Genomic DNA, 20,483 nt, shown 5'->3' with positions numbered 1-20,483 from the left:
AATGATCATGCTCAAGATCAGCACCTATCAGCCAAGAGGGCCACCAGGAATATAGGATATATCGTAAAGTAAAGCCAAGTGATGCAATTCTATTGGGATGGTCCTGGGTCTAGTTGTGGTACCATAGGATGACTACGGACAGGCGCAAATCAGATTGGGTGATGATAGAGGTTTAATTTGCACCCATTAGAATAATGAGTTTATGTTATTGAGGTTGTTCATTATTTTAATGATCTAGGTAGGGTTTTCTCTTCCTTTTTTTCGCAAGAAAATTAGTTTATATTGATGAGGTTAAATTTTGATCAGTTTCTGGTCAAGTCTTATTCTAATTGCGATTTCAGCGAGAATGTTTGAACTATTTATCATTAGGAAAAAGAGCCTCACTACTGACTTTGCTAGACCTGAATTCAGTTCATTACTTAGATTGGGTCAAAACTAAGGACAACATGGTTATGTTGGTACTTTGATTAGAGCGGATTATGGGTTTGAGTCTTATTAAAATTTTCAAAGATTTTCAAAATGCTAGAACTAACAAAATTGATGGCCCACAGGACAAAGTTTGAACAGTGTAGAGGCTTATGAAGTTATTTGGCATTGATCCAACCTTAAGGGATTCTGAGATTTTAACAGGAAAAATTAAAGAGGCCCAATCCCAACTTTGGACATAGCCTGGAGACGTCTCCGTAACTTTAAAAAATTTCAAACTAACACTTTAAATTTTTAATTATTTCAAAGTGGTTCTCTGGCTCCCGAACCAATTGACACCATTAGCCTACTATTTTTTCAAATGACTAAAATATCCTCATCCTCTTCAAATATTTATAGACATCTTTTGAGAATAGTGTGAATGAATGGAGTTCGAAGTGCTTTAAGATCTATATGATAGGTGATCGATCCTTTACCATCGACCATATATTAAGAATACTTTGAATTTGTATACATGGATGAATGGAGGACTTTCATATTCTTTAAGATCTGTGTAGTGGGCGATCCTTCACTCTAAGCCATATATTAAGGGTGCCCTATGATCTATTTAGGAGAGTAGATGAATGAGTTTAGAATGCTTTGAGAGCTATGCAATAGATGATCCTTAACTATAGGCCATAAATAAGGATGTTTTGAAAGTTGTGCAAGTGGATAAATGAAGGGGCTTATAGTACTTTATAATCTTCACGATAGATGATCATTAACATAGGCCATATACTAAAGATGCTTTGAGATCTATGCATACGGATAAATAGGATCAGGGTGCATTGAGATCCATGCAATGGATGATCCTTAAATATGGGGCACATATAAAGGATGCTTTGAGATTTGTTTTGCATGAAAAGTCTTTTGAAACTCTACCCTCTTCAGTATATATCAAGGGTATATTTATCTTACAACTACTTTATGCTATAATATGATGGCCACATGCCCTCACCATGTTAGTAGAAATGAACAGTTTGAAAACTTTGGAACGATTTGGAAACTTGAAGAGTCAATTTGAAACTTTCTAAAGCTGGAGAGGTATCTCCCAGTCCAAAATAGGGGGGTGTCACTATAATTTTTTTATTTTAATATTCTTGGTCGGGCCATTTTTTTTTAAAAAAAATCAAGGGAGAAACTGGGATAGCCCAGTTCATTTGCATCCTTGACTTCTACGTGCATGCGCATGTGCGTGCATGTGCATGTGTGTAGGCTGGATAAGGTCATAGGGGGATTTAATTTTTCAATCGTGGCAAAGGCCAGATTCCAGATCTTACTCAGATTTAACCTGAATTGGTGCAAAGCCGAACATGTTCTTCCAAGTCCTTTCATTTTCCTCACAGGGGCCGGGGACAAAGATAAGGCAAACATAATGGCATAACATCATTCACCAAGGAGCTAATAGTAGAATACGTGAAGCATAGAATAATACTAGAGTGTCTGTACGCTAAATCATTTTATAATATTCAACTTGAATTGTTGCAAGGCGGAGTACGTTCTGAGTAGCTGTAGTAGAATATGGAAGCATAGAATAATAGTACAATTGTCTGGAGGCTAAATCATCCGACGAGTTGTTACTCTTCGTTGTCATGTCAAGTGTGTTTAGAAACCACACTGAAATTATGCTGGATGAACAATCATACATGTTGGTACAAAAATCCATCTGCATCGGAGAAGCTGGAGTTGTGGGGGTCGCAGTCACCACCGGGACCTGCAAAAGAAGTCTAAACCGGAGGTGGGATTGCTCCGACAAGATCCTCCGATGCTCAAGTCAGTTCTCTGCCTCAATAAGAATGGAGTGTTCGAACGAAAATTTTAACAGAGTTTCTAGATAGAAATGAGAGCTTAGAGAATAACGTATCTGGGGTCTCCCTTTTATAGGCAGAGGGAGTAACAAACTGATAGCGATGTCTGTAACCATCTGGCAGTAGGCCGCCCAGAGTCAGGAGGAGTTTGTTGCGGAGAGTAGTGGAGTGGACCCATGGCTATCACCGGGGCGTGCCACGTGGAGCCTGCCATGGGGAGCGGAGCGGCGTCCATTGTCGCGACTTGTCAGAGAATGGAAGAATCGCGTGGTATCCGTCGCAGGAAGTGGAGCAGGATCGTGGCCATTATTATGGCCTGCCAGAGAGTGATGGAGCCGGGTGGAATCCGTCGCAGGAGGTGGAGCAGGATCGTGGCCATTATTATGGCCTGTCAGGGAGTGATGGAGCCGCGTGGAATCCGTCGCAGGAGGTGGAGCAGAGTCGTGGCTGTTGCTGCGGCCTGCCAGGGGGTCCAGGCCTATCGGTCGGAGTTCAGCTGGGGTATCTGGCGGAGAGAGGTAGCTAGCCACCCGTCTGAGAGGATCTCGGAGTCCAGCTTTCGCAGGAGTCCGGATGGAGTCTTCCTTCAGTTGAAGTCGGAGACGAGGTCCGGCTCCTGTAGGAGTCCGGGCTGAGTCTACTTGCAATCAAAGTCAGGGATGAAGTCCAGCTCCCTTAGGAGTCTGGACGAAGTTTACCAGCAATCGGAGTCGAGGATGGAGCCCAGCTCCCGTAAGAGTCCGGGCGAAGCCTTTCCGCAGTCAAGGTCGGGGACGAGATCCGGCTCCCGTAGGAGTCCGGACGGAGTCTACCTGCAATCAAAGTCAGGGATGAAGTCCGGCTCCCTTAGGAGTCCGGATGAAGTTTACCTGTAAGCGAAGTCGTGGGTGGAGCCCGGCTCCCGTAGGAGTTCGGGCGAAGTCCTTGTGCAGCCAGAATTGGGAACGAGGCCCGGCTCCCATAGGAGTCCGGGTGGAGCCTTCCCGCAGCTGGAGCTGGAGACGAGATCTGGCTCCCGTAGGAGCTCGGGCGAAGTCTACCTGCAATCAAAGTCAGGGATGAAGTCCGGCTCCCTTAGGAGTCCGGACGAAGTTTACCAGCAATCGGGGTCGAGGACGGAGCCCGACTCCCGTAGGAGTCCGGGCGAAGCCTTTCCGCAGTCGAGGTCGGGGACAAGATCTGGCTCTCGTAGGAGTCCGGGCTGAGTCTACCTGCAATCAAAGTCAGAGATGAAGTCCGGCTCCCTTAGGAGTCCGGATGAAGTTTACCAGCGATCGGGGTCGAGGACGGAGTCCGGCTCCCGTAGGAGTCCGGGCGAAACCTTTCCGCAGTCGAGGTCGGGGACGAGATCCGGCTCCTGTAGGAGTCCGGGCTGAGTCACCTGCAATCAAAGTCAGGGATCAAGTCCGGCTCCCTTAGGAGTCCGGACGAAGTTTACCAGCGATCGGGGTCGAGGACGAAGCCCGGCTCCCGTAGGAGTCCGGGCGAAGCCTTCCAGCAGTTGAGGTTGGGGACGAAGTCCGGCTCCCGTAGGAGTCCGGGCTGAAATCTGGTAGTTGTAGGAATCTACCGTTGGAGAAGTTCAGCCGTTGGCGGAGTCCGGGGTAGTTCGGATGGAGTTGAACCTGGCTGGAAGAAGTCTGGAAGGGATTCGGGGAGCAGCTGATAGTCGTAGAAAGTCGGCTGGCGGCGGAGCTTGGTGAGCGCTTAGGACGGTTTAATAGATAACTGGGGGAACTCTTGTTGAAAGAGCTCGGGCGGTGTAGTGGGAGTTCGTCCGTCGGGAGAATTCAGTCAGCACTGTGGGAATCCGGCTGTTGGAGAAGTCCGGAAAGATACCGTCTGCGATCGAAAGCCGGAGGAGCGAACTTCGGCTGAAGATATTTTATATCCAACAATACGTAAGGTAGGTATTTATTCTTTCAGAAACTTCCTCTTCTTTTGACTGAAATAAATATTAAAAATACTGCTGGATCATACTAAATCGTTTGATATGTGATAATTAATGCATCAGATGAACTTTACGACATAAAGTTGAGAATATATATGACTTTAAAGAAAGGACGAACTGGAATATTAACCTTTGGAAGTAAACCCCGATTGACTAAACCAAGTTGCAAGCACAGTATTTTAGAAGCATGTTTCACAGAACATGGAGTTTTTTCTTTTCTTTTCTTTTCTTTTGTTTTTTGGGTGGTGGGGGTGGTGGGTGGGGTTTATTGCTCGGTTGCATGCAAGTTATGTCAGATTCTTGCGAAAACTTTTGTTTTAGTTCGAGTTCTATGAAAACTACGAGCAAGCTCTTTGAAAAGAACAAGAAAAAATAAAATTAGAAGCAACTTCGTGACATGCAACGGTATTCCAACTGCTGATTAAACATGAATCCGTTTTAGAATGGGTACATCCTAATATTATAGAGAATGTGAGCATGGAATGTGCAGAGGCTTTTGAGATCCTAGTGATTTGTATCAAAGATTTAAATTGCTTCTTTTCTTAATGCTTATTTAGGAGGGCCAAACAATTGTTAATATAAGGGTTTTATTATCTGGCTAGCTGTGGATATCCTCTCTCCAACCGCTGTCCAAAACACTACAGCATTATAACTTTGACTGCCATTAATTTGTTCTAGTTCCATTTTGAGAACCCAAACCCCCTTCTCTGATCTAAACTTTTTATACATGTAATTTTGTAATTATTCTCTTTACCAAATTGTAGAAAGCAAAGCGTCACTTCAGTAGTAGAGTAATTAGATGTGGAATTCTTGTTTAGTTAAATCTTTCCACCATACTGTCATGCACGAGTCAAAACGTTACCACACTCTTATACTAAATTATAGACTAATGCTTGATTCACAGCAGCAATGTAAACTACATGCTCATGATTTCAAGTAAGCGAACTAGTGAATTAGGCAACCATGATTCATCTTCGAGTTAAATAAACCATCTCAAAAGACATGTAGATATCTTTTCAAAGAATTCTAGTAATGTTTGTTTCCTATCATAAAATTAATGATTAATTCTATGCCAGTAATTAATCTCATCCACTAAGGTTCGTGCGTATTATTTTTTCTACCCCGCAAACCCGACGTATTATTCCAAGATCAAACTTTTAACTCAGTGACCATTCCGGTCCTAAACCTGGTATCTTCAAAATCCTTCTGTATTCTCTTTGTTCCATTCTTTTTCTTTTCCTTTTACTTTTTGTTTTTGATTGGCTATTCTTTTCTTGTGCGAAGTCTCTTTGTTCCATTCTACTTTCCAAGGTAGCCAACATTATTAACTTCCAAACCCTACTTATCTCCCAAACAAAAAAACACCCTATAAGAACCTGAATAATTTGACATGGACATCAAACCATGGCCTGCAAAGATGCCATGTCTCCTCCCTCCGCTCACAATCCCACAGCCCATTGCACATAAGGACAAGTTGCAACACCAAGCATATATTCCCAACACCCTTCTCTCTTAAGCTAAGACAATCCACCAACTCTCTCTTTCTCTCTCTCTCTTTCCTGACCCTAGCTACAGTCCCTAGTCCCAACACTATATCTCCTCTGTCTATAAAGCACATAACATGAACTACTAGTAGTTTCATCCAAACAACAACCTATCAAGCGTCTCTCTCTCTCTCTCTCTCTCTCTTGTTTGAAACTATGAACCACTTCTAGGCTCGTTACGCTATATCCATAAACTTAATATCTTTATCTAACCAAAGAAGTTACCATGAAATACGGTGAAATCACCCACTTCAGCCACCCCCACCACAAACTCCGGTTCGAGTACGCCGAGGTCCCCTTCAAGTGCGACGGCTGCAAGGAGGCCGGCATCGGCTCCCGCTTCAAATGTGGCCTCTGCGACTTCGACCTCCACAAGCACTGCGCCCTTGCGGCCCCCTCCTCCATCCTCCGCCACCCTTTCTACCCCAAATGCGCCTTCTACCTCCTCCCCCGCGCTCCCGGCGCTGCCCCCCGCTTCTGCAACGCATGCGAGCGCGACGTCGCTGGCCTCGTCTACCACTGCCACTCCTGCGGCTTCGACCTCCACCCCTGCTGCGCCGCCCTCCCGCACGTCCTCGATGCCGGAGGCGACGACGGCGGAGGACAGCTCCGGCTCTTCCTCCACCGGAAGGTGGCGGCGCCGTGCCACCGGTGCGGCCGCAAGGGGCGGAGCTGGAGTTATAGGAGTGCGTGCAAGCGGTACAACCTCCACGTGGCATGCGTGATGGAGATTTTGGTGGATAGCTGGCATGAGATCTACTACGGCAGCGGCGGCGGCGGAAAGCGGGGTTTGGTGGGGATAAATGGGATGAATAGGATTCCGAGCATCAAGGGGGTGGGGAAGAGCCACCACCGGGCCGGGAAGGGGAAGGTGAAGCGCTGCTGCGAGCTGGCGGCGATGGCGGTGCAGTTCATCATCTCCGCCGTGCTCGGAGATCCGACGGCTATCATTGCTGGGGTGGTGGGGTCCTTTATATCCAGGTGAAGATGGCTTGATGGCTGTACAGCTGGACTTTGCATAATGCACGAATGTTAAAAATCTCAATCTAGCTAGGTGTTCTGTAACACTTTTTGATGTACAGGCTTTGTAAACCTATTGAATGGTTCAGATTGTATCAGTGGACTCCTCACGGGAAGTTGATTATTTGGTGACGACATCGATGGTCGTTGGAGGCTTTGCTGTGCCGCAAGTGGACCTTCAGTTTCGTGCTACGATCTTGGATTCTGTTGGGTTGGTATATGGGTTCCAGAGATGTCGATGGGCCAAGTCGTGGGCCTCATTTGGTTCCCACCTGATCACCGAACAAACCCTACTGCAAATATTTTAGGACCCATTAGGTTCCCAAGTGGAATCGGCATCAAAATTAGGATAGATTAAAATAAAAGTCTAATATATTTAGTTTATGACTAAAATCAGAATCAAAATTTCAATATTAAAAAAGAATAGTGATTGAATTTTAGAGAATTGGGATATTTTATTTCTACAAAATTAATAAGACTTCTTCAAATCAAACGATTAGAATAGACGTCATCCATTCTTATTTCTATTTTAGAGTCCAATTTATTCTAACCAAATATGCCTCGAGATCTTTTCAACCATTGGGGGGGGGGGGGGGATAATGCTCGACGGTTGATATAGTGTACAAAGAATGAAAGAGCTTCAAGTCACATAGACTGCTATTTATGACCTGCGCGCTAAAGCTATGCAGTTAGGGGCTTTCTTCAAGGTCTGAACAAGCTTCCACCAATGTGACAACAAAGCACTTGCTTAGCATTGCGTTGAGGTCCCGTCATTCCTCCCTTATCACAGTTTCAATATGGCTACCCCTTTTTCTTGAAGTATTGAAGATAAATTTTAATGGGTCCTTGAAAGAATTTTCTGCTTGTCATTGCTTTCCGATTAGAGATTATAACAAGAAGTTGATGCATGCAAGATAAATTTGCCTGTCATAATGCATAACCATGAAGTTGAATTAAGAGCAACATGGGAAGGCATCTGAACAGTTGCGTTTAGGTTTAGAGCTACTCAAATTTGGATAAAAGATGATTCTAACTGTCACGCCCCAAATCCAGCACCTGAGTTGGGCACGTGACACGGCCACACAAACCCTAGAGCAGCACCCTAGGATCATGTAAGACCTATTAATTTAACACTTTTAAAAATTTTAAATAACCTAGTAATTACCAAATCAATCAACTGAGTCACAACTTCAAATCAAATATAAACTTGTTCAATACAATTATTTAAATATTTATTGATATCAGAGAATCTAAGCTAACTAAATTACTAAAGGCTTCAGTTCTCATTTGCTCTCGCCCAAACCATCCAATTAAGCATCCTGTGAGTCTGAAAAAAAATAAGAAGAAAAATATGAGCTTCTCCAGCTCAATAAAAATCACTGCACATGTACATCAAGCCAATAGATAAAATTAATATTTCTAAAACCAATACAATTGGAAAAACTCATAGGTATATAATAACTGTAATATTATCACAAATATGCTAATGTATCATCATACATCATCAGGCGAAATCTTCATTCATTGTTGAATTTCATATTAAATGTTGTATCTTCTCATATTTTCGGTTTGACAATCTTTTATTCCTTTTTGGCTTTGGACTAACCAGAATCATGCGACGATCTTTTATTCGGATCAATTTCTGTGATCTTCCTCGGATCGAATTATTTATGATTTTTTTCGGATCAAATTCTTCCACACATAAACCTGTGGAGGCTGTTCCAGGCATAAGCTCCTGGCTGGCTATTCCACATGACAAGATCAGTCCAAACCATATTCTCTCTCTTTTTTTTTATATTTTATATTTTATTTTATGAACGTATACCATTAATCAATTCAAATTTTGTAGTGTACTCAAAAATAAACATGTAATAACTATATAATCATGCCATCAAATGCATTGATGAAAACATATTCATGCTCGCAACCACACAAGTAAATATCAACATTTTACATATGATAAATTCATTGATCTCAAATCCAGTGATGCAAAACTATCAGTAAAATAATATATACATGTGATGATGATCATGTATAATGATTCTTACCTCGATAAATGAGAATTCAAATTCACAGCCTTAAAATCAGAAAATCAAGCCCTACTCGTTGTCCCCCTGGTCGTTGGACTGTTCTCCTATCAAACAAAAATAAATTAATTTAACCAAATAAATTTTTTATATATATTGAGGTTATCTGACTCATACCCATGTCCCCCTCTTTTTTTTTTTTTTTTTTGTATGGGCCGTCAAGGGTTTACAGGCCCAAGAACCTGAGCTGTTACAATCTCCCCCCTAAAAAAATTTCATCCTCGAAATTAAGTTATGTTGTTTGAGATACATATTTCAAAGTATACATTCTTCATGTCATTCTCAAGCTTACGATAATGTCTTATATATTATTTATTTCTCATGATCTTGTTATAACAAAATTATTTGAAATTTCAAATTCATCTCCTCTGATTGATTTCTCAACTTTTTGAAGAACTGTAATATTTTGAACTTGTATTAATATACCACCATTATTTATCTAATACATTCCACTCAAAATTCATAATTATCTCAGACTACCCTTGATAGAAAAATAAATAAAGGTTAAACATCAGGCACTCTTCACAATCATCGATTTCTTTCTTCTCTTGATCTTCCAACAAATTTTATATGTAAACTCTCATCTTAAGAAAACCTCAATCTTCTATATCAGTTCGAGTAACAATATTAAATTTGAAAAAAAAAAAATATGAGATCTATGTCAGGATATTCTAAGTTTGAACTAATATCAGAACTATCAAGCTGTTAATAAACTTGAGATATCTAAAATTTTTTGACATTATCTACAATAAAGCAACCTACTGATAAAAATTATCCGGCTATGATCAGATTAGATCAAAATTTATAGCATCCTTTCATTATCAATAAAATCCTTCCTTATTTGCAACTAATGTATTCCATCATAATATCTTTTGATTTAAAAGATTAATATTTCTAATCAATTTAATCCACCACGCTTTTGCTGCACACTCTGATTTTAATTTATCAAATTATATAAGTCTATCAAAGATAAAAATATCCTTATATCTTAGATCAATTCAGGATAGATCCAACCTTCAAATTTCATATAAGACTTGGGACAAAATTTTAAGTTTCTTTATCTTTACTACCTTTGGGTTTAGTATATAAAAATTAAATCTTGATCTACTTCCTATGTTTGAAATCATTGCATAAGTTTCATCATTTTTCAAGAATCCAACATGTCTAGAATCAATTGGAGTTAACCTTAGATTTATCTTACAATCATTTAGATAATTTCTGAATCAATCTTCCTTTTTTTTTTTTTTTTTGTATGGGCCGTCAAGGGTTTACAGGCCCAAGAACCTGGGCTGTTACACTAACATAGTTATTCGTTGGGCTAACTATGCTTCTATATTTAGCCTCAACATTTACCTCTACTCATTGATATTTGGCAATTTAAAAGAAGCATCCGAAGGTAACCAAATATGGATTGATTAAAAATAAAAGAACTCCGGGAGATTTGTAGTATTTGGAAGGCTTGATTTTCCCTGTTGAGCTTAATTTCTTATTATTTAGACAGGCCAATGATTGCAAGTTTACCTATTGGATTTGATTTGACTTAATTCTATCATGTGGCCTACACTAACATAACATAAAATTTTATTTTATTGATTTATTATATCTGGGTTTTACATCTAAGATAAAAGCATCTAATAAAATTATAAGATTTGGTTTATAATGACCGTAAAATTTTCGCATAACCATATTAGAGATAATATCTATCTTAATTTCTATGGCTATCTATAATGGATAAGGTATTGATTCCTGCGAATTTGGTTTCTATTCATCCTAGAGTGTTAATAAGATCTACAGATATTTTTTGGAATTAAAAAATTAAAATGCCGCTCCTAAATGGTATGAAGTATAAGCCTCTTTTTTTTCTTTATTGTGGCTAGGTCCTTTACATCAATAGGCAATGGAATAGATAATGGCTTCATCTCTTTGGAAGCACCTGTTGCCCTACATAGTTTAACATCACCACCCTGAACGTACCAAATTTTTTTTTTAAAAAAAAAAAGGCGGACGCAATCATGCTCCCTAACCTCGCAAATGGGGTCTGGAGGTCAGTCTGTCCACTTTTATTTAAAGAATTTAAAGATAAAGATCGGAAATAACACCCTAATGATTGCCCCCTTCTCCTTTCGCATCTCATGCGAACCACAAAAATCACATGGTTTTTTCCGCACCATAGTCCGCCGTCCGCCACTCCCAGCTTTCCAGCTGTCTTACAATCCTGACATATAAACAACCAAGCCAATAATTCTAACCGTACATCTAAGGGGCCCAGTTGACGACCAACCTCAACGGACCACAGAAACTGTGGACCCCTTGGTCTAAAGCATAACGACAAACCAGAACATACCACGGAAGCTTTCTCTTCCTCCTCCTCCGCCACCACCACCACCTCCTCCTCCTCCTCCTCCTCCTCCTCCTTTTTATTACAAACAGCTGACCACACCATTCTAACGTAGCTACAACTTAAAAAATTAAAATATAAAATATCATAAAGATCCCATGAATATTCATCTATGTGATGCCATGATCAATCTCCAATATGATCAGTAACAAAAAATACTATCCAATCTGTAGCGCTGTTCATCTCTCGATAGATATGTCGAACAGTCATCGCAAATAAGTGACAATAGGATTTTTTAGATATCATGAAGTAAAGAACGAGCTTGGATCTGCTTAGACGTATTCTAAATTTAGACAATAATTATGGCAGAGTCACCTTCTACGAAGATACTCGTTGCATGCAGCTTCTACCATGCACAGGTAATATCCGCCCAAGCTGCTTGTAACTCTGCTCTTGGGACCGACGCATCGAAAAGGTGTGAACCCACAGCAACCAAAAGTCTGCAATTCGGGCTTCGGATGACATAGCCGCTCCACTTCGGCCATCTCTGATACTACTACCAAAGTTGATCTTGACAAACCCTAAGGGAGGAGGCTCCTAAGCGATAAAAAGAACCCTCTAGATCACTGCATGGGCAGTAGGGGAGCCTCAGAGACTCGAAGCATCAAGAGACTATCCGACAATGTCGAATCGATAGCACTCTTCCGCAAAGAAGCAGGCTTGCTGCAGCACCCAATGTGCAGGTACAAACTCAGTATCAAAGACCAAGGTATTCTTCGCCAACCATATCTGATAAGAAAGATACGCCATTCTGCCTCCGACAGCCTAACCCTCCATCGTACAGTGGCGGATCATGTCCAGAAAGGAGGAAAGCCATGAGGTGGTCAGAGTACTCCAGAGTTGACCTCCTGCCATCTCCCAAAACAAGCATGCCTGTGGACATCAAAGTAGGACATGCTCAGTCATCTCATTCTCGAAACCACAAATCGGGCAGGTAGCCAGTAGCACTATGCCTTTGTGTTAGGAGCATTCAAGTCGGAAGCCGATCCCAAGCAATCTTCCAGAGAAAAAAGCGAACCCTAGGATGAATCACCACCCACCAGATCCAAGCAGCATCGATCTTTCGCTCAGAAACAGGCCTGCACATCGCAACCAGATCTCTGATGGAAATATTGGAGCAGCATGACCGACCCCACACCCTCAAGTCAGAAGTCTGATGTAGGAGAATGGGTATAACAAGGATCCTATCAACAAGCTGGCCATAAATAGTTGACTAACATCGTGAACCCTCCAACTCCTACAATCAGCAGTGAGCAACTCATGGACTCATAAGCCATCAGCCATCTCCATGTTGACATAGGCAGGCCAACGAGATAGGGAGAGGCTAGAGATCCATGCATCCTGACTCATATTAACAGATATCCCATCGCCAATTAGCCATCTGACCTGGGTCATCACTATCAGAGTGCCAGTGCAGATCTCCTTCTAGATGAAGGAGTAGCTACGCTTAAGATGAATCTGGGATCCTTGCATCCAAACCCCATATCGAATCCGCATCACTCTACTCCACAAGCAGTCAGGCTAAATGAGGAATCTGGCAACATGCCTTGCAAGCATGGCCTCCCTCCTGACCAGCAAAGACTAGATGCTCAATCCTCCATCCCATACTGGCTGGTAGACAACCTTCTAGGATAGCAAGTGAAGCCCATAATCATCCTAGCTGGACCCCCAGAGAAAGTTCCATAGTTGCTGCTGTAGGTGTCTGAGATAAGAATATGGAACTACAGTGTTCATCAGGAGATATATCAGAATAAAACTAAGGATGGATCTCATGAGAGTAATCCTCCCCATCATAGAGGGAGTGTTGGCTTGCCAGCTATCAAGTTGTTCCCAGACCCACTACTCTGTGGGCCTACAATTAGTCCTCCAAAGCCGCCATCCTATAATAGGGATCCTAAGATAGGTCAAGGTTCCGGTATGCTCTAAGATCCCCAATGTATTCTGAATTGCTTGCTTCACCTGTGCCTTCATCTTAGGGCTGAAAATGAGACTGGATTTTTGCAGGTTCACTAGCCGACCCGACGCCCGACAATTAGCCTCCACAATAGATATGAAGCATCCACTATAAGAAATTTTACTATTGGCAACGGCTAATTGTCATCGCTAATAGTGATTTTGCCGTCACTAATAGTATTAGTGACGAAACACCATTGCTAATTAGTGGTCAGAACAATCCATGTTGCTAATTACCCCTATCAGTGATGAATTTTTTAGCCATCACTAATAACAGCTATTAGTGACAGTATTTGTGATGACATAATTCCATCGTTATTTATTTTTTTATTTTTAAATTAAATTTAAAAAAATAAAAAAATTAGCGATCACTGTTCTGTCACTAATATCGTCGCTAATAAATATTAACGACGGCTTCAGCCATCTCTAATACCATCAGTAATAGTTAAATTTATTTTTTTAAAAAAATTATAATAATTTTTTTTTTAAAATCTATTTTAATTAATCACAATCAATTATGGTTTCTAATACCTATTATAATTAAAATCTAAAGATAATATGATAATAATAAATAAAAAACTAATTATATTATATTAAAAATAAAAATTATATAATTTTATAAGCAGTATAAAAAATATAATATATCAAAATAAAAAAAATTAGGTCAAATCCTCCATGTCATCCTCCTCCTCATCCTCCTACTCCTCTCTAGTAGTTAGTGGAAGAGAGCCAAATATTCCAGCATCCTGAAATGAAGAAAAATAAAATATTATTAATAAATTTCGATATGGAAGCATATCTTTCGATATACTCCTTCAATTCTCGAACAGATTATTTTTATATATTCCATTCGATGATACGGAGCTATAAATATCGTCAGTCTATCAAAGTTAAATTATATTTTTAATCCCTAGATCTCCTTCTCCAACTCAAGTCTAAATATGTAAAATTTTTAAATATAAAAATTTAAAATAAGTAAAAGAGTTTACTAATAAAATTACCTAATATGATAGCTGGAACAACGAGCCTAGCTGGTCGTGTAGCTGTGGATCTCAGAGAATCTTCACGACTCTATTGCAGACGGCATCTCGAAAGCTCTCAGGTCGCTGGCTCATAGCCACTACACGACCTCCACATGTGCATCACTCCAAGTTTGAGATGTTGAGACCTGTGAGAACACCGAAAAATATCAAGCCACTGGAAGGTCGAAGCTATGGCCGAATCCTATGACCCGGCTCCTACTAACCTCTCCAGTGACCTTGAGCCATCCCTCAAGGTCGAGGGGCTGAGTGGACGGGTCATCACTGTGCCGCACAATGACGTGCTCCACGTAATCCGCCTATATAGTTCAGAAATATATTAATTCTAATATACATATTAGATTCTGTAACAACTTAATAAATACAGTTTAAAATTTTTACCACGATCTATCGCGATCTAGAATCTAAGTAATCATTAATCCTCCTGGACTAGTGTGTGGCCTCCTACAACCACAGTTGGTCTGGTAGATGATCCAGCTACCGTGTCTATAATAAGTAAATAATAAAATTAAATTAATTAAAGCATACATATAAGAGTTTTTATAGTTCTAATAAAAAATTTTGGTATAGATTTTTTATCAATCTGTCGGACATAATATGTATGCCGACTAATATTCGTTAGCGACTAAACATTTATAAAAATTAAAAAACTTTAGCAACTAATATTTACATCATAAATAAATATTTTTTTGATAAAATTTTACGTCACTAATAATTATTAATGATGAAAAATTTTTCATCATTATTAATTATATTTTTTTGAAAAATTAAATTATTATTTTTATAATTTTTTTTATGATGAATATTTCATCGATAATAATTTCATCACTATTTTTTTTTTTTAAATTTGGATATATTTTTTTAAGTTATATGTATAATATTTTTTATAAATTAAAAAATTTGAATAAGAAATTTGCACAATAAAATGATAAATAAATTTTATTATTTTATTATATCAAATTAAAATTATAAAAATTTTATAAAAAAAATATCAAAGAGCTGTCACATATCGGCATGTGGAGAACAAGATGGGGATGGGGAATGCTCGACGGAGCTCGAACCGGCCTGCTGTTGGCTCAGCATCTGGATCGTCTGTTCTATGTACGCCATCCGCTCCATCATCTAGATCTGGAGCTACTGATACTGGTCGACGAGTGCAGCCAGCTCTTGAGCTTGCTGCTCAGCGTGCTGTCGATCATCGACAGCCTGTCTTTGCACCTCCATCAACCGAATATGAAACATAGAATGGATCTCAGCTTTAGATGATCATGAAGATAAAGGAGCAGTGATCCCATATCCTTGACCCTTAATATAACAGAGTCTCATACCGAGCATCTATTCACAGATCTCATCATCTGTGGGTGCGATCGAGCCCTCAGGAATAGACTGAGATCTTATGTCGGTCATACGATCCTGAAAATAAAAATTAGAGTTATTTTAATTTTTTAATAAAGATCAAATTGTGAATAAAAAATTAATTGAAAAAACTTACAAAGAGCTCCTGGCTCCCCATCGTCCACTCCTCCGACCGTCGCTGGTGGGTCCGCTGGTAAATATCAATCCTGTCAGGAAGCCCGCCACTCTCAGCATCTCTCTGTAATTTAAAAATTATTTAAAAAATTTTTAAATAATTAGAGAAATATATCATAATTAAAAATTTAAAAATACGTACCATGTGCTCTATGTCGCGAGCAAATAATCTCGAACCCCCATAATGCGGCATGGTATGTCTCGCCCGATTTGCCGTATTCTGGGTACATCATCTCTGTAAAATTAGCAGTAAAATTAGTAGATAACAAATATAATTTAAGAATAAATGATTAAGTCGTTAAAATCTAAAAAAAAATTTAGATGTGTAACTTGATATGTCGGATCCTCGTAATACCGGCATATGGTAGTTCAATCATCGATGGTGATGCTATCGTAGGGTTGCAGCTGCGCTGCCTCCTGCCTATGAGCCTGCACCACTCGGTAGCAATGCTGATGCATGAAATGACGATAATCCTTGAAGCGTAAGGATAGATGGGTATCGATCGCTTGCCTCACATGATCATCTTCGAAATCGATGATATCAAATGCATCCTACCAATAACAAATATTAGAAGAATACTATACAAATTAAATATTCGTAATATAATTTATTTTACCAATAAGTGGGTGTAGAAAATCTGTCTCTGAGTCGGGACAACATGACGTCAATCGAAGAGCGTCATCGGAGCATAGCTGCGGCATATGATGCCCAGCTCGGTTCGCCATGGCTCACACCATCCCCTAATGGGTTTGGTGTAGCTAGCCGGTATCTCTATTCGGAGATACTGTCCCGGGTGCTCACATCTCCAATGCTCTAAAGCAAGGTTCTTCGATGGACTCCGTCCTCATCTGACCATCAATGTAGACTGACCTGAAATAATAATAAATAAATCATTAGTATGATCCAAATAAAAGAATTAAATTTAATTATATATAAAGTATAATGATTAATACCACTAAAATTTGCCTTACTGGGACCCGCCTCACTCATAGTCAGCTCACTGGGACCTGCCAGTGCAAGACCCTCTGACACTGGAGTCAGTGAGGCAAGGAGATCGATGAAGGTGCCTCAACCTCCGAGCTGTCTGCAGGTAACTATGAACGCGACCATCGTCGTCTATCTCCTAATGTCATATTTGTAAGAATTAAGATGTAAATAAATATAATATTATATAATAATAATAATCAAATAATATTTTAATGAATATAATTATATCGCATACCATTATTGCAACACAAAATTAAACGAAGAATAAAAATCTACTCATCAATATTCATATCTTCTTCGATGTGTAGATCCTCATCCGAATCACAGTAATCGATATATGTATCGTCTTCTATCTCATCGTCATTTATGAACTGATCATCGTCCTCCGACTCATTCAGATTAGATACAAAATCAGCTTCAACTTCGTTGGACGGGAGATCAGTCCTATTCAAAGGTGTCGTTACAAGTTCTTCATCAACCAAAAACTCGGCTGATGTTTGTTCTTCTTGCTGAAAAGCTTTCTCTTCATGTAAATCCAAAATTTCATCCATCTCTAATCAAGTTGGTATGTTATATACGCTTCTAGGTGTTATTTTTTGTACGGCATATCAATTACCTCGATATTTTAGGTCCTTCAAATATATTACTTGTTTCACTTGAGTTGCTAATATGTACGGCTCATTTTGGTACCATGTTCGTGAAGATTTATACTAATAAATTGTGAATCGATATAAATCTCAATCTTTTTATTATTAATATCCCACCATTCACATTGAAATAAAAATACAGAATTACTGGATCTATACTTCAGTTCTATGATATATACCAATGCACTATAATAATCAATCTCTGCTTCTCCTTCATATCCTATTGTAGCAATTCTACTATTCTGGATCTGTCATTGCATCTCAAGCTTTCTTGTGTGAAATCTTATTCCTCCAATGATATAGGATGTGTAGTGATTAACCCTTTGATCGAGATCACAAACTAAATCGTGCAACTCATCAATTGCACCAACTTCTTTATTGAAATACTTATGTTTCATTTGCATCATAAAATAAAAAATTAAATTAATTAAAATAATATTATTTATAAGTAAATAAATAACGTATCACTAATGCAACTTATAAGATCATCAAATTATTTTGCAAATTCTCTCCTATGTCGATCATCGGCATCCGTATTATTCTTTCTACATAGTATACTCTTGTGCTCACTATAAGAAGTTATAATTTTTAATTTTACACTGACATAAAAAAAATTTTTGATCATTAAATAGCATCGTAAGATAATACTTACTCAATAAAATCTTTAATTTTTTTATAATTATTTAGAACATAAAAATATGCCTTGGATAGCTTGTTCACATCCATAAATTTAAATTTTTTTGTACCAATAGATCGAACCGTTTGTTTAAATATAGACAATGTTAGCTCATTGTCATCCCATTCACGGTCTGTATTACGATCTGTCTAATTAAATCTTGTTTCGATATCATCAAGATATATTGAGCAGAATGTGACAAACTCGATAGCTACATATACTTCCGCTATAGAGCCTTCAGGCCTTGCTTTATTGCGCACATACTTTTTTAAGGTGCACAAAATCTACAAATAAAAATAAATTTTAATTTTAAAAATATATTTACATCTTATAACTGATATGATCACATACTTTTTTAAGATACACAAAAATCTACAAAAAGAAATAAAATTTAATTTTAAAAATATATTTATATCTTATAACTGATATGACAAAATACGTATAACTTCTTTATCTTTTAATAGGATACATCTATCGATAATATACCGGTCTGGCTAAAAGAGCTTCTTTTGGAAGATGGACAGCCAGATGCACCATAACATCAAAAAATAATGGTGAAAAATTTTTTTCTAACTTACAAAGAATGAGTATGATTTCCTTTTTTGATCTCTCAAGTAAGTTAATCTTCAATTTTTGACAACATAGTTTTCGAAAGAACACTTCCAGCTCAATCAATGTAGTTTGAACATCACCATCCAAATAGCCACGCATAACCACAGGAAGTAAATATTGCATCATCATATAGGAGTCATGACTTTTCATGCTAGAGATATTGCCATCGTTGTTCCCAACACACCGCGATACGTTTGAAGCGTATGCATCAAAAAATTTTATAGTTTTAAACCATCTACAGAAATTCTTTTTTTCTTCTCCAAACAGCAAATAATATGCGGGTGGCATAAAAAATCTCTCACCTCGACGAACTAAATGTAACTCCGGTCGGATTTTCATTTTCTGCAGATCAAGATGAGTTTTTATACCATCTTTTATTTTTTTTGAAATATTCAAGACAGTACTGATGATATTATCATAAATATTCTTTCCAATGTGCATTACATCTAGATTATGATGAAGTAGTAGCTACTTCTAATACGGTAGTTCGAAAAAGATGCTTTGCTTCGTCCAATTCAGTTCAGCTTCAGTACGCTTCCACTTGCGAGTATCTGATATTTTTTCAAATCAGATATTTTCAATGACTTCAAGTTGTTCTAAAATTTTTGATCTACTTAACTCCTTAGGTGGTGGATATCGATCAGACTTACCATCAAAAAATTAATTATAATGGATCCTCCAAGAATGATTAACAAAAAAAAACCACCGATGACCCATGAAACATATTTTTCGTCTGAGCTTTAAATGTAAGGAGGATGCATTCCTATTGCATATTGGACATGCCAGATATCCTTTGGTGCTCCATTCAGATAAATTTTCATATGTCAAAAAATTATTTATAGTCCATAATATCGAAGCATGCAACTTAAAATTACTTCAACTCACAGAATCATATGTCTATATCCTGTTTTCCCATAACTCCTTCAGATCATCAATCAAAGATCGTAGATATACATCAATTTCATTACTTAGTGTTTTCAGACCCGAAATCAATAATAATATAAAAATAAATAGTTCTTTCACGTACTTTCAAGGTGACACATTGTATACAACTAGCATCACAGGCCACATCCTATAAGAGATACTCATATTGCCAAAGGGATTAAATCCATCTATCGCTAGACCAAGCCTGATATTGCGCGGGTCACTCGCAAAGTGCGGATACTTTATATCGAAGTCTTTTCACACTAAAAAGTCGATCGGATGGCTAAGTATGTCCTCCTCTGAAATCTGCTGCTTATAATGCCATCTCATTTCTTCAGCTGTCTTTCTGGACATATACAATCTTTGAAGTCTTAGAATCAATAGAAAATATCTCAAAATCTTTTGAGGTATCTTTTTTTCTTTCCTATTATCGATTTTGTATCTAGGCTCACTGTAATTCGAACATTCAGTTGCTTGTTCGTTATCCTTATAAAATAATATGTAGTCATTTTTGCTGGCATGTATAGGAGTATAGCCAAGTCTAATTTTTTGCATGTATATTTTTACTTCAGAATATGATTTTGACGGTCTCTCTTCATCGGGCAAAGCTGCTTTAATCAATGTTAAAATTTAATCAAATAACTTCTGACTCCATCGGTTCATGGTTTTGATATGAAGCAATTTTATCAAAAACTCTAACTTTGAAAACTTTGTACAATTTGGATAAAGTGGCTTTCATGCATCCCTTACAAGCTTTGCAAACTGTTCAGAGGTCCCTTCTATCTCAAGCTAAAAATTATGTTCATGATCAGAATTGCTTTCTGATGCAGCAATATTCAC

At 38.6% G+C, this 20,483-nt stretch overlaps 1 protein-coding gene across 1 annotated transcript; it reads left to right on the top strand.

The window, feature by feature from the left end:
• The first annotated feature begins 5,874 nt into the window (after window positions 1-5,874).
• On the top strand, window positions 5,875-6,920 carry LOC105060033 (uncharacterized). The gene has a single exon (XM_010943612.4). It carries the CDS (start codon window positions 5,995-5,997, stop codon window positions 6,751-6,753), a length of 759 nt encoding a protein of 252 aa, XP_010941914.1. The 5' UTR covers window positions 5,875-5,994; the 3' UTR covers window positions 6,754-6,920.
• Window positions 6,921-20,483: the final 13,563 nt, after the last annotated feature.

This window comes from Elaeis guineensis, chromosome 6 (assembly GCF_000442705.2).
Source record: "Elaeis guineensis isolate ETL-2024a chromosome 6, EG11, whole genome shotgun sequence".
Taxonomy (NCBI): domain Eukaryota; kingdom Viridiplantae; phylum Streptophyta; class Magnoliopsida; order Arecales; family Arecaceae; genus Elaeis; species Elaeis guineensis.
Note: the sequence above shows the minus strand (reverse complement) of the source record. Positions and strands in the feature narration are given on the sequence as shown.

Excerpts from the sequence above, each read along its gene's own strand:
- LOC105060033 (XM_010943612.4), top strand. The coding sequence starts at position 5,995 with ATGAAATACGGTGAAATCACCCACTTCAGCCACCCCCACCACAAACTC.